General features: G+C 41.3%; 1 protein-coding gene across 3 annotated transcripts in view; it reads left to right on the top strand.

Moving 5' to 3' along the window:
* ttyh3a (tweety family member 3a) overlaps nucleotides 1-15,246 on the top strand; it is a 181,337-nt gene that overhangs the window by 79,055 nt on the left and 87,036 nt on the right. For all 3 annotated transcript variants that reach the window (XM_078558683.1, XM_078558682.1, XM_078558685.1), the window contains exons 3-4: nucleotides 5,990-6,101; nucleotides 13,040-13,260. In XM_078558683.1, the coding sequence (XP_078414809.1) occupies nucleotides 5,990-6,101; nucleotides 13,040-13,260 (333 nt within the window). The remainder of the gene's footprint in view (nucleotides 1-5,989; nucleotides 6,102-13,039; nucleotides 13,261-15,246) is intronic.

Here is a 15,246-nt window from a genome sequence, read left to right on the forward strand (position 1 = left end):
ATGGTGCTCTACAAGTTGGAACAGATTGTTGAAATTCATGAGGTTTGCATTTATCACAGAATCACAGATTTTTTTATGGCGCAGTAGGAGGCCATCATGCTTTCACTGGCTCTTTGAATGAGTAACTCACCTAGTGCCATTCTCCCACCCTCTCCCCGTAACCCTGCATATTCTACCTTTTCAGATAACAGTCCAATTCCCTTTTGAATACTTCAGTTGATCCTGCCTCCACCACAGTCTCATGCAGTACATTCCAAACTCTGACCACTTGCTCTATAAAAAAAAAGCTTCTCCTCATATCACTTTCACGAGTTGGAACAGTTTCTCCCTATCTACTCTGTCCAGACTCCTCATGATTTTGAATACCTCTATCAAATCTCCTCTCAGCCTTCTCTCTGGGGAAAACAGCCCTAACTTCTCCAATCTATCTTCATAACTGAAGTTCCTCATCTTTGGAGCCATTCTCGTGAATCTTTTCTGCACTCTCTCTAATGCCTTCACACCCTTCCTAAAGCGGGAACTGAATGCAGTACTGTAGCTGAGGCCGAATTAGTGACATACAAATTCAACATAACCTCCTTGCTCTTGTACGCTATGCTCCTGTTAATAAATCCCAGGATACTGTATGCTTTATTAATTGCTCTCTCAATCTGTCCTGTCACCTTCAATGATTTATGCACATATACACCCAAGTCCCTCTGCTCCTACACCCCCTATAGATTTGTCCCCTTTATATTGTCTCTCCATGGTCTTCCTACCAAAATGAATCACTTCACGTTTCTCTGCACTGAACTTCATCTGCCACCTGTCTGCCCACTCCATAGATATTGTCTATGTCCCTTTGAAGTTCTACACTATCCACCTCACAGTTCACAATGCTTCCAAGTTTTGTATCATCCGCACAATCCACAATTTGAAATTGTGCCCAGTACACCAAGGTCTAGGACATGAGTATATATTAGGAAAAGCAAGGGTTCCAACACTGACCTCCGGGGAACTCCACTACAAACCTCCTTCCAGCACAAGAAACATCAATTAACAACTACTCTGTTTCCTGTCGCTCAGCCACTTCTGTATTCATGTTGCTACTATCCCTTTTATTCCATGAGCTCCATTGCTCACAGGCCCGGCACTGAATCAAGTGCCTTTTGGAAATCCGTGTACACCACATCAACAGCATTGCTGTTGTCAACCCCCTCTGTTATCCCTTCAAAAAGTCCAGCAAGTCAGTTAAACATGGTTTTCCCTTAAGAAAGCCATGCTGGCTTTCCTTATTTTACCTGCATTTGTCCATGTAACTATTAGTTTCATCCTGAATTATTGTTTCTAGAAGTTTCACCACTAGTGAAGTTAAACTGACTGGCTTGTAGTTGCTGGGTTTATTTTACACCCTTTTTTGAACAAGGGTGTAATATTTGCAATTCTCCAGTCCTTCAGGACCACCACTAAGTTTAAGGAAGACTGAAAAATTATGGCCAATGCCTCCGCAATTTCTACTCTCACTTCCTTCAATATCCTTGGATGCATTTCATCCGGCCCTGGTGCCTTATCAACTTTAAGTACAGATAACCTATACAACACTGCCTCCTTTTCAATTTTAAACTCTTCCAGTGTCTGAATTACCTCATCTTTTACCACGGTCTTGGGTCATCTTCTTCATAAAGACAAATACAAAGTATTCACTTAGTACCTCAGCCGTGCTCTCTGCCACCATGTGTAAATCCTCTTTTTGGTCCCAAATCGGCCATACTCCTCTTCTTGCCAGCGTTTTACTATTTATATGCCTATGGAAGGCTTTGGGATTCCCTCTTATGCTAGCTGCTAGCTTCCACACTCTCTCTTTGCTTCTCTTTTGCTTCTTCGTATCTCCTCTGAACCTTCTATATTTAGCATGGATTTCAATTGTCATAAGTGCACTTTTTCTTCTTTATCTTAATTTTTATCTCCTTTGCCATCCAGGGAGCCCTGAATTTGTTTTCCCAACCTTTCCCTTTTGAGGGAATTTACCTTGATTGTGCCCAAATCATCTCCTCTTTGAAGGTAACCCATTGATCAGCTACCATTTTTCCTGCCAACCCTTGACTCCAATTTATTCAGCCCTGACCTGTTCTTACCCCATTGAAGCTGGTTTTCCCCAGTTAATTTTCCTTACTCTGGATTCTCCTCTGTCCTTTTCCATAGTTAACCTAAAATGTTTAATACAATGATTACTGTCTCCCAAGTTAAAAGCAAAATCTGTGGATGCTGGAAATCTGAAACAAAAACAAAAATTGCTGGAAAAACTCAAGTCCAGCTGTCAGCATCTGTGGAGAGAAAGACAGAGTTAACATTTCAAGTCCGTATGACTCTCCTTCAGAACCCTGAAGAAGAGAAGAAGAGTTCTGAAGAAGAGTCATACAGACTTGAAACGTTAACTCTGTCTTTCACTCCATAGATGCTGTCAGACCTGCTGAGTTTTTCCAGCAATTTTTGTTTTTGTCACTGTCCCCTAAGTGTTTGCCTACTGACACTAGATCTACTTGGCACACCTCATTTCCAAAAACCATATCTGGCATGCCTCCTTCCTCATTGACTGGAAACATATTGCTGAAGAAAATTTTCACGAATACACTCTAGGAACTCTTGCCCCTCTCTGCCCTTTACACTATCACTATCCCAGTCTATATTTGGATAATTAAAGTCCCCGCATCATAAGTACCCTATAATTTTTGCACCCCTCTGTAATTTTTTTGCAAATTTGTCCCTCTACGTCCTTCCCACTAGTTGATGGCCTATAGACTACACCGAGCAATGTAGTTGCACCTTTTTTGTTCCTTAGCTTTAGCCAGGTAGATTCTGTCCTTGAACCCTCTGGGACATCCTTTTTCTCCAACACTGCAATGCATTCCTTCATTAATGTTGCCATCCCTCCTCCCTTTCTTCCTTTCCTATCTTTTCTGCATACCTTGTATCTATGGATATTCAACACCTAGTCTTACCCTTCTTTGAGCCAGGCCTCTGTTATAGCCACACATCATATTTCCACATGGAAATCTATGCCTGTAACTCACCAATTGTATTTACCACACTCTGTGCATTCACATACATGCACAGTAACCCTGATTTAGACTTTCTTACTTTCTCCTTTACTCTGACCCCACCCATTAACTTTTATTTCCTATTCTAGTTCTACCTATCTCTCCCAGTATTCCGTACCCCTTGGCATTCCTCTCTAATATCATCTCCTGGTTCCCACACCCCTGTTGAGTTAGTTTAAACCATCCCCAACAGCACTAGCAAGGAACTCTGCTCCAGCTCTGTTCAGGTGCAACCCATCTGTTCTGTACAATTCTCATGTCCCCAAGAGCCAGTCTCAATATCCCATGAATCTAAAACCATCGCTCCTGCACCTTCTTTCCAGCCGTGCATTCATCTGTTCTATCCTCGTTTGCACGTGACACTGGGAGTAATCTGGAGATTACTTCTTTTAAAGTCCTGCTTGCTAATTTTCTGCCTAGCTCCCTAAATTCAGACTGCAGGGCCACATCCCTCTTTCTACCTATGTCATTGGTACCGATGAGGACCGTGAATGCTGGATGTTCACCTCCCTCCTCAGGATGCTCTGCAGCCGCTCAGTGACATCCTCGACATCCCTGGTACCAGGGAGGCAACACACCATCATGGATTCATGTTTGCCGCCAAAGAAATCTCTCTTTTTTTAAACTATTCAAATCACCTAACACTATTGCACTTCCAGACTTCTTTATACCTCCCTGTACAGCTGAACCACTCGTGGTGCAATGGACTTAGCTCTGCCTGCATTCCCCAGATGAACTAACGCTGTCATCAGTATTCGGAACCAAATACTTGTTGGAGAGTGGGATGGACACAGGGGGCTCCTCTACCTAGCCTTCACCCCCTTCGCTCTCTCCCCGCACACATGCTGCTCATGTAACTCAACCTCACAGATGCTCCGCACGACGCCAGACGCTGCTCAAGTTCCACAACTCGGAGCTCAAGCTGCTGCAACTGATGGCCCTTCTTGCACAAATGGTTATCCAGGGCATGAGAAGCATCTCGGAGTCCCCACATATCACAGGATATGCACTCTCGAGGTTGGAGCAGCCCTGCCATTTCTCTATTTATTAACTGATAATCTTGTTACTGTAATTAAACCTTATTACTGGTAATAAATGTTAACAGTATTCATAAAGCTTTACCAATACTAAGAAAAATTACTATTAGTTAACTTTAGCAATATTGATAAACCTACTAACACTTAATACACCTTAAGAATAAAAGATAAGACTCACCAGCTACTCACTTATCACTAATAGTTAATATTTTTAATGTTTTTTAAACTCCCAGTTGTTTATACCCAGTCCCTGAGCATCAGTACTCACCAGCCTATCACCTTAAAACTTTCCTGTGATGCCACTTTACTATTTGTTTGAAACGTACGGGGCTCCTGGATTTCGCTGCCTCTTGTGCTGTTTTACACTCTTGCTGGGCCTCTCCCCCTCGCCCTCTTTTAGCTTCTCACCGGGCCTCTCCCTCTCACTGACTCTCGTGCTGTTTTACCCTCTCACCGGGTCTCCATCTCTCATTGACTGTCGCGCTGTTTTAGCCTCTCGCTAGCTCTCTCCTTCTCACTACCTCTCATGCTCTTTTAGCCTCTTACCGGGTCTCCCTATCACTGACTCTCGCACTGTTTTAGCCTCTCACCGGGGGTGTCCCTCTCTCTGACTTGCCCTGTTTTAGCTTCTTCCTGTGCCTCTCCCTCTTGTGCTCTTTTAGCTTCTCACCGTGTCTCTCCCTCTTGCTGACTCTTGCCCTGTTTTAGCCTCTTGCTGTGTCTCTGCCTCTTGTGCTTTTTTACACTCTTGCCAGACCTCTCCCTCTTGCGCTCTTATAGCTTCTCACCCTCTCGCTGATTCTTGCACTCCTTTATCCTCTTGCTGGGTCTCTATTTGAAATATTTTGAAGCATTCTATACATTTCGTTTTTTGAAATGCAGTAAATGATGTGGGATAAGTTAGTTGAAATGCTTGCACCTTTGAATTTACTGGGATTATTATTTACCTTTATGATTTTGTACGAATGGTTGGGATTTCAGCACCGTATCTCTATTTGTACTCTTTGGGAGAGTGTTACTGCAATTGTATAGCTCCTTGGTGAGACTGCACCTGAAGTATTGTGTACAGTTTGGTGGTCTTATCTAAGGAAAGATATACTTGCCATAGAGGGAGTGTAATGGAGGTTCACCAGACTAATGACTGGGATGACGGGATTGTTTTATGAGGAGAGATTGAGGAGGCTGGGCCTGTCTTCTCTAGAGTTTTGAAGAATGAGAGGTGATCTCATTGAAACTTAGAAAATTCTTACAGGGTTTGGCAGGGTAGATGTAAGTAGGATGTTCCCCCTTACTGGTGAGTCTAGAACCAGGGGACATAATTTCAGAATAAGGGGTAGGCCATTTAAGACCGAGATGAGGAGGAGTTTCTTCACTGAGGGTGATGAATCTTTGGAATTTTCTACCCCAGAGGGCTGTGCAAGCTCAATCATTGAGCATGTTCAAGACAGAAATCAATAGATTTCTGGAGTCTAATGGCATCAAGGGATATGGAAATAATTTGGGAAAGTGGCATTGAGGTAGATAATCAGCCATGATCTAATTGAATGTTAGAGCAGGCCCAAAGGGCTGAATGACCTACTCCTGTTCCAGTGTTCCTGAGTGTATTTGAATGCTTAATTATACATTGGAGGTGAAGTACAAGCATTTGCTGTTACCTTTCTATCACAGTGCCAATGTCTAATATGTTCCTGTATCTCTTAATAGCACTGGGATTCCTCTAATCCCTGTAAGAGGTAGTTCTGTCTCAATGGAGATTGGTACTTCTGTTGGCTTATCTTTTTGCATATTATTTCTAATAATACAAATCATGAAATCATATCTCAAAATTGATGAACTTAACAGATTTTGTTGTAATGGAATTTCTTGTCATTTCAGTGCGGGAATTGCTGTTGGTTTCTACGGTAATGGTGAAACCAGTGATGGAATTTTCCGACTTGCCTACTCGATGAGACATGCGAACCGCACTATAACAGGAGTTGAGTACCTGGTAAGTATTAACTTCCAGGGAGTGCAGTTTTTTCCACAGTTAGGGGTCTATGAAAATGATGGATTGGATTCTTGAGAAAAAAAAATCACCATCTCCATCTGTGCAGACACTTATCAAAATGTGCTCATCTTGTATTTATTGAAGTATCCAAGGTTCAAACCATTTGCAAACCAAACTGTCAAAACTTGTATTGAGCTTGAATTAAACCAGTTCTTTAAAGCACCTGAAAATGTTAATATTGTTCAATGAATGCCTGTCGTACCTGATGTCATCTGCCTAACAATAGCTAAATAGGAGTTCTCGGGATCGATCTTAATTCTCCTCCAATTGATTGGATCACAAGCTAAAGAAATTTATAAATTGGCTGCCTCCTCTAGGTGATGGAAATGAGACAGGAGGAAAATGAATTACAAAGACAACCTCATGCAACAATGCCTAATCCATGCACAGTATAGGAGTGCAGCATATGAAGGATACTTCTGAACTCTAATACTGCAGTGACGTTGAAAGTGAAAACTGTGGTGGAGCTAATAGCAAAGCATTGTTTGAAGTCCAATTTTGAATGGGACAAATTTTAAATATTGTCCAGTTTAGCAGGGCTTAATCATCCCATCGGTTGAATTAAATCATTAGTGTTCTTTTAATATTTTTCTATGGTGAATCAGTCTCCATATGTTTTTGCCAGCTTTAGCTTTCTCCAAATACATGCAAAATGTTCCTTTAGAATGGGCTTCAGACTCGGTTTTTGTGTGAAAAATGCCCCTATCTCATTTTCCTCCCCAAAGACAACTCCTGTCCCAGATCTGGATACACCTCCCATGTGACTCTATTTGAATCCCTCTATTTGAGATGCTGCCACTCTCAAAATATGCAGTCCTGACCAAAGTTATGAAGAAAATTTTCTATCACCATGATAGCAGTGCTACTGTCTTAGCTGGTCTCCCATCTCCATAAATTTGTTATTCATATTACCCCACACCATACTAATCCCATTCACCCATGTCTTTCCTAAGTACTTCTGCCTCTCTAACTCCTCTTCCTTTAAAGCCCTGTCTAAAATGCACCTCTTTCACCAAGATTGCAGTAATGGGGGAAACCTGAAAATTCCAGGAACACAAGAGGTTTTGACAAATTCAATGACAAAAATTCATTATCTTTTTTATTCATTTCCTACTGGGCATCTAACAGCAACAACCCTTTTAAAAAAAAATCAATCTGCTGAATTTAGCTACCTGTTTTGGGGAAAGAAGATGGCAACTATGAGGAAAGGAGGGAAATAGTAAATGCATAGTTGGCATGAATTTTGTTCCTTTTCAAAAGTTTGCACAGTGGCACCATATTGCAAAAATAATTGCCTCAGGGAGGAGAAAGATCTTCATCCTAACAATAAACAGATACATTAACAGAAATGTCCTGATGCAAATGTTTTCTAAGGGAGCCCTGTATTGTTTCAGCTTCTGTTGTAGTGAATGAGTTCTACATAATATACCTGAAAGCAATTGCCCGTGTGAAGAATTTAAGTCATATTTCCTCATCTCCTCCATTAACCACACCTTCCTCTCTAGCGACCTGTTTGCAGAAAGAGATATTAGGAGCAGTGGACAAAATACGAACATATGAAACAGGAGCAGAAGTTGGCCATTCAGCCCCTTGAGCCTGCTCTACCATTCAATAAGATCATGACTGATCTGTTTGTGTTTCAAATTCCACATTCTCATCTATCCCTGATAACCTTTGCCTCAGAAGGAGGTGGAAGCCTTAGGCAAGGGAAGCAGAGTTCCAAAATCGCACAATCCTCAGAGAAATAATTTCTCCTCATCTCTGTCCTAAAAGGGTGACCTCTAATTTTAAAACAGCGCCTGCAAGAGGAAACATCTTTTCCATGCCCACCTTGTCAAGACCACTCAGGATCTTATATACTTAAATCAAGTCACCCCTCATTCTTCTGAACTCCAGTCCTTACTTTTATGTTCAATTTCTCTCTTAATAAAGGATAGCATTCCATTAGCCTTCTCAGTTACTTGCTGTACCAGCATACTAACTTTTTGTGACTCATGCACTAGAACACCTAGATCCCTCTACACCTGGAATTCTGCAGCCTTCCTCCACTGAAGTAATACTGTGCTTATTTTATTCTTCCTGCCAAAGTGAACAACTTCACATTTTCCAAAATTATACCCCATCTGGCATATTTTTACCCCACTCTCTCAACCTATCTATATCCATATGCAAACTTCTTGGCTGGAATTTTCTGGGCCTGTTGGCATCAGGTGTCATGGCGAGGTGGGGGGAGCAATATGGTGAAAAGTCCAATAATTGGTTTCACCTGTTGTAAAACCAGGTTGTGATTGTCCGCTCTACCCATCAATGGCAGGCCGAGTTTCCCGCCACTGCACGTCAGGAACCTAATTTCAATACTTTAGCATCTCCCTGTAAGCCCTGCTCACTGGAATCAACACCCACACTGTGTTTCACAGCTGTACACAAGTGACATGTACTTGGTGAACTGAATTTAACTTGGTTTGACCTATGAGGTTTGTTTGCCTACTTTGCTTCGGGCAGCACTCAGGGTCATCAGTGCCAGGCTTTGCAGGCAGCCCCATATCACTTTTGGGGAGGGCTCACGTGCAGGTCCCTACTTAGCAGACCAGCTGGCGGGGGTGACATTTCAACAGCTGCAGGGCTAGGGCTTATTTGGTGAAGGGGGAGAAATGGCCTCAGGCAAGGGAAGAGGCTACAGGAGAGGGCTGTACTGGGGAAGGGGGGTATCCCAGGGTGTGTGTGGGGGCACGTGTTGATCTGTGCCAGTGACCTCAAGAGGGTGAGGGCTGAGGAAGCAGTCTCCAGAGGAGATGAGGTCAGATGGAGATGTGAGGGTATGTGTGTGAGAGAGTGAGTGGTGATGTCCCTTGAGCTGGCAGTGAGTGAGATTCCAGTGAATGTGTGATGGCCTTGAGTGGGTGAATTTAGAGTGTTAAGGTGGTTGCCTTACCCTGGCGGCACAGATTAGATCATCCATCCATTTTCTGCATGGATGGCCGACCTCTTGTGTGCAGCATTGGTGCTGACCACCCCTGCCACTGGCTCCCAAGCCAGAGTGGTGAGATTGATGGGCCTCCTGTGGCCAGAGCTGGGGTAGAGTGACAGGCCTCCACGGCATCCAGAAGGCATCCAGGGGATGCGCCGCTGAATCGGGGGGGCTGCGCTCTTCTTGGCTTTTGGGCTTTGTCTTCACTGGTGCCCTACTGGGCTGCGAGCATGGAGAAATGTGCGCATGGCTGCAGTTTAAATTTGGCGCCCTGTGTGAGGAAGTGGCGAGGTAACAGCGTAGCAGTCGAATCAGACGCCGCTCTCCAGCGAGACGGCATGTTTCCTGTGGCTGCATAATTAATGAGGCAGGAATGGGACAATATGGCATGAAAAGTCACCGTTGTGTCCAGCGGGTAATACATTCTTTTTCTTGCTTGCTACTGCACTTAGTGCAAATCTGGGACGATTGCGCCCCTTATGCCTTCTTCACAACGTACTTTCCTGTCTATCTTTGTGCCATCTGAAAATTTAACTATCATGCCTTTGCTCCCCTCATCTAAGTCATTGGTGTCATTTGTAAAAAGTTGAGGCTCCAGCACAGACCCTTTCGGAATGCCTTGGTGAAAGAGGTGGATTTTAGGGAGAGCCTTAAAGAAGGAGATAGAGAGGCAGAGGCACTTCGGATGGAAATGGGTGAATGGGATTTAGCATGGGATGGGATATAGAAAACAGATTTATGGAGATGGGAGACCAGCTAAGACAGTAGTGCTGCTATCATAATGATAGAGAATTTTGTTCAGGATTTCTGGATAGGGACGTATATTTTGACAGTGGGAGAATCTTAAGTAAAGAGATTCAAATGAAATCGTAGGGATGGTGTACTCCAATCTGGGACAGAGGGTCTGGAGAGGAAAAGGATATGGGGCAATAATTTGTGATGTTCAAATGGACTGTAAAATGGAGTTTTGTCATTTGAATTATTGAATCAGATGACAAACCTAAAAACCTAATTATTTGTGGCAACTTGCAGTTTCTAGCGCTTCACTCTTTAAATTGCTTTCTAATGGTCTCAGATGCATTGCTTGATCATAATTGTATTGAAAGGATTGTTGACACGATTGTGAATATTTTTACACTGGTTAAGTACTTGGCTGGATAAGGTTTGGAGGTTTGATATACTTGGATTGAAGTGAGTTCCTCTGTTGCTGTGGTATTGTCTATGCAGAGCAGTTGACAACATGGATGATTGTAGAACTGGATTGTGGAGGTTTGGTCGATCACTTTTGGAACTCAAAGCATTTGTGTAGATCTTGTGGGTGGTGAGAATCAATGGTGTAGATTATATAGTGATGAATCAATTGGCATTTATTCATTCCATGCTTTCTCATATCTGATTCTATGCTGTTTGATATCAGTGATTTGTCCATGAGACAAATGCAATTCAATAAAGCTGTCAAGAGTGTTTACAGGACAATAATTTGGAATTAGGTGCTCAGTTTTCGGTTGAATGAGTACAGCACAGGTTAGATTATATAACAATACATGATTGATTCAATATTAACGTTACTTTATTTGAAGTTAGAATGGCAAAAGTGAAACTACACCTAATGAAGTTGAGAAATTCTGTTATTTTGATCTTGTGGATCATAATATGGAGCAAAACTTTATTTGTGTTAACCCTTCAGTTTGTTATTGTCTGCCACAGGGATATTGTTGAACGTTGCACTATCAGTTTTGATGAGAAGTCAATTTGAGAAATGAGTTGCTCGTGTTTGAGGTTGGTTAAGATTCTCGAATTGTGTCATTGCGTACTAAAGTGCAAGAACAGCATTTCTAAATGACTTTTCAAAGCTGTTGATTGCTTCATCTTTTGCTTTGCCGATACCAGATTGTAGGATAAATATATCTAATATTGTGCAAAATAGATTTCCCCCCCAAAAAAAGATTACACTGCGGTTTTTCTGCATGCTTTATAATCAACATTAAAGCCAAAATGAATGTAGCATTGAATTGTAGTGGGTACATTTCATGTTACTAAAGGCATATCCTGTATTTGAAGTTTGTCATTGTTTAAATATAATCAAATTTAAAACTACATAATTGCAGCAGTTACTGAAATCGGCAATACTTGCCAGTTCTTGAAGCATTTACCTTTTTAACTCCATTTACCTTCTTGAGATATTGAAATGAAAAGTTTTCTAAATTTATTTCTCAGTTATTCACGCGTACAGATTCTGCAAAGGTCTTAAATGGGGGTAAAACTCTTCTTTATTAAGAGGGAAGCAAGCCATCTGATCAAGAGCATTATCAAAATTCCTGTTTTTTTGAGGCTCATTTGAAATGAATAGCAGGCAAGAGGATAAACAAAGGAGTATGCTGCCCTCCCCCAAGAATGCTGATTGAGAGACCAATTTTTAAGAATTAAGGGGAAAATGCAACAAATTTCCCACACGGTTTTCGATAAATTCATTGAAGTCTGTTGGCAATTTGGATCTGCCATAGACACCTCTGGTTCAGTCACTCCCTTAAGTGACCTGAACATATTTTTTATGGATACTGATTCTAACTGCCCTATATGCTACTTATACAATAGCATAATCTGAGGTGCAACAATACCACCCATCTTCTTTTACATGTGTGTTTATCTTCAAGTTTTCAGAATTACTACTAGATGGGAGGAAGATTGGTAGGAATCATTGAGTGCTTTATTTCATACTTAAGGTGAACATATTTTGTTTCACATATTTGCATCAATATAACTCGATATAAAAATGAGCAAGTTATAGTGTCCTCTTTTAATGAGTTATCACTAACTTCTCTCACAAAAATGGAATTCATTAGCTTAGCTTAGCAATGGTCCCTGCAGTGTGGACAGACATGCAACAGGTGTGCATCATCACAGGAATGTCAAACTATCTTTCATTATCTCCACATTCGTTGAGACATCCCATATAAAACCTTAATTTACACCTGTCAGTGCTGCTGTCTCATTTATGATTAAAAAGGCTAATGGAATGTTAACCTTTATTTCGAGAGGACTGTTGAAATCTGGAACACCCTTCCCCAAAAAGTAGCTGAGGCTGTATTGTTTAAAAATTCAGAGATTTTTGTTAGACAAGGGCATTAAAGGTGACGGAATCAAGATGGGCAGATGAAGTGAAATTGCAGGTCCGCTATGATCTAATTGAATGCTGGAACAGGCTTGAGAGGATGAATGATCTACTCCTGTTCCTAACCCCATGGGAGCTAAGTTTGGCTTGATAATGGTTTCCTTATACATTATACCAAGGGCTGCTTGAATCCCAAAGGGCGACAGGGCCTCATACTGCAGTATGTCTTCTAAAAGGATTTGATTTTTACTTTTGGTCTGCCCGCATTTTAGTCCCCCAGAAAATTAGAACCAGCAGCAACTCTTTTGTCAAATTGGATCCAGCAAAGTTATTCTACAGTGGCTGCATCTAAAGTATCTATGTGGCTGCTTCAGTTTCTCTCTATGTTTTCACAAGGGCTCTTTTAAAAATGTTTTTAAAAAAACTGTGGCATATTTTGGAAATATTGAGCAACATTTCATTAACTTTGCACATTGATAGGTTTTGTGAAATGCTTGAGAAGAAAAATATATGCTCAACCTGTTGAGGAGTATGCTGACCATGGCACATTACATCAAATTACATCCGAACATCAACAGACCAGAGCATACAGAATTATTTAATGTGCAGCCAGTTTGAGTCTTAATTGTAAAAAAATATGCAGGTCACACCCGTGCTGCAAATTCAGCTACTCACTTAAAGAGGGAAGGTACAACCCTTACTGTTCTATAGGCATGATAGAAAGAGACTAAAAGAAGAGAGAACCAACTTTCATAAATTTTGGGGTATTTTTTAAATTCACATTTCACTTATACGCAGGTTTCTGAGAGCACACGAGACCTGAATCGGACCGTAGAAGGGAGTGTTCGTACTTTGGAGGATTTGTTCACGAAGGAACCACGGTATCTAGAGAGAGTGCAGAAGTCAAAAGGTCTGCTTGGAGAACTGGTTACACAGCTAACTGCAATTCCATTTTGGGAGAAAAATGACGTATCTTTGGAAGAGTTAGCTGTCTTTGTTGAATTGTATGACTATTACAGGTATGTATCTGTTAGATATAATTTCCTGTCCTCCTTTGTGTTCAAGGTGAAGAATGTTGGTCCTGGGAAATTGAAACATGTTCCATTTCATTTAACAACAGGCATTTCTAGGTCAGGATATGGGATGATATGGTACAGATTGAATGTTTTAACATCAATAGGATTTTCAACTGCACCAGTGTGGCATAATTTTCCCATTTCTTACACCAAACCATAAGCTTCATTTCAGACTGGAACATCTATCTCACCTGCTTTAGAGAATTTTGGCACCTTTTTGCTAATAGTCTTCAGCTATACAAAGCAATCCCTTATCAGTGTGACCACAGTACTGGAGATCAGTTCACAGGACTAAATCCTTTTTAAAAAAAAATCCACACTCAAAGATCTGAGTGTCACATTGTTTGGAAAGAGCTTAATATTTTGACAGATATTCTCAATAAACTTTGTAGCATTGAATGGCCTTATCAAACGGATCTCGTCTTTTGGTTGGTTATTTAGTGACCATCAAAAAGATTAATTGAGCAATTATCAACCTATACCAACAAATCTATAAAAGAAATATCTCCAAAATTTAATTGATCTATTGTTTGCACTGCTAATTTAATTCATAATTTATAAGCACAGGCTTCAGGTCACTCAGAGGGCAAGGAGATAATTGGACCAGGTCTGAGGGAGGTCAGCGATGCTGGAGGGAAAGGTAGAGTGTTAGGGGATAGGAAGATAGAGGGGATCGTGGGCTGGGGAGAGGAGAGGAATATGGAGCAGAGAATGAGGCCAGAATGTGCTGCGAGCTTATGGTTAAATATTTGGGTGAGATAGCAAAAAGCTGCTGCTGTCTGTGGAACTGCATTCCTGCCAGAATCAATACCCTCTGGGAGAAGAGAAAATTATAGGTGCCAGGGCAAAAGGGAAAGAAATGAAGTGAATTGTTTTGCAGTGGTGTATTGCTCCTCAAACATAGCTGAGTCTGTACTTCCTTTTGAAAGTTTCAGCATTACTATTCCTGCCAGTTTTAGATCTGTGTCGAAGTCTATAAAAGAAGCACATCTATTTCAAATTGTTTTATGCTCACTTTTGTTTCCTTTCAGACTTGTTCTTTCTCTCTCCTCTGCTTCCCCCATTATTCTCATGGATCCTTGCCCAGCTAGGAGGACAAACCATTCAGAAATGGTTTTCTCCATAACTACTGTCAGTGCAGCTCTCCTACTAATTGGCAGCAGCTTTGCTTCAAACTGGGCAAGGAATATGGTGCCAATTCTTTTGTTTTCATTACAGTTTCTGTCATCTGACTGGAGACTTGTTTCTTGTAGCAAAAGCAGCCTGCGTATATCTGAGATTCTGCACGAGCAGGAATGCTCACTCTGCTGCTGTCCTATCAATGCTTCTGCCTGTAAACCTATACCTCTCCATGTGAAAATGACATTAGTATTTAACTAACCATTGTAAGGGTGTTTGAAATGTTCATGCCAGCAATCGCCTACCTGTTCTTCAAATGCTAATGTCACTTCAGGAACTATAAACACTGATGTATGATTTCCCTAATATTAAAATGCTGACTTCATTCAATCTGTTGGTGATTATCCAACATTTAAATACACTCAAAAATGGGCATGTGGTGAACCAGTAGTGGATCCAGCCGTTTACCTCAAAACAGTCTTTTTTTTTGACGGTGATCAGCATTTAATTATTTTGTTGGGATCTTACTAACTTTTCATGAGATTTACAGCTCCTTTCAGGAATTTCTTTTGTAGAAATATTCATCAGTTCAGCAACCTGCACATTTTGCATGGTATTTTTATTGTGTGACAAGTGACTTTCTATAGCGACGCTATTGAGTGCTTTTGAAATTTAGCACACTGTGTTTTTGTGGCTTTGTGGCCTTTGAAGCTGGGCAAGTTTCATCCAATGCTATGCTTTCGGCATCACATTTTTGCTCCTGGGTTTAAGGAAAGGATAATGCAGCTTTTAACTCTTATTGGCTGGCTG

Source organism: Cetorhinus maximus, chromosome 15 (assembly GCF_964194155.1).
Source record: "Cetorhinus maximus chromosome 15, sCetMax3.hap1.1, whole genome shotgun sequence".
NCBI classification, from domain to species: Eukaryota; Metazoa; Chordata; class Chondrichthyes; order Lamniformes; family Cetorhinidae; genus Cetorhinus; species Cetorhinus maximus.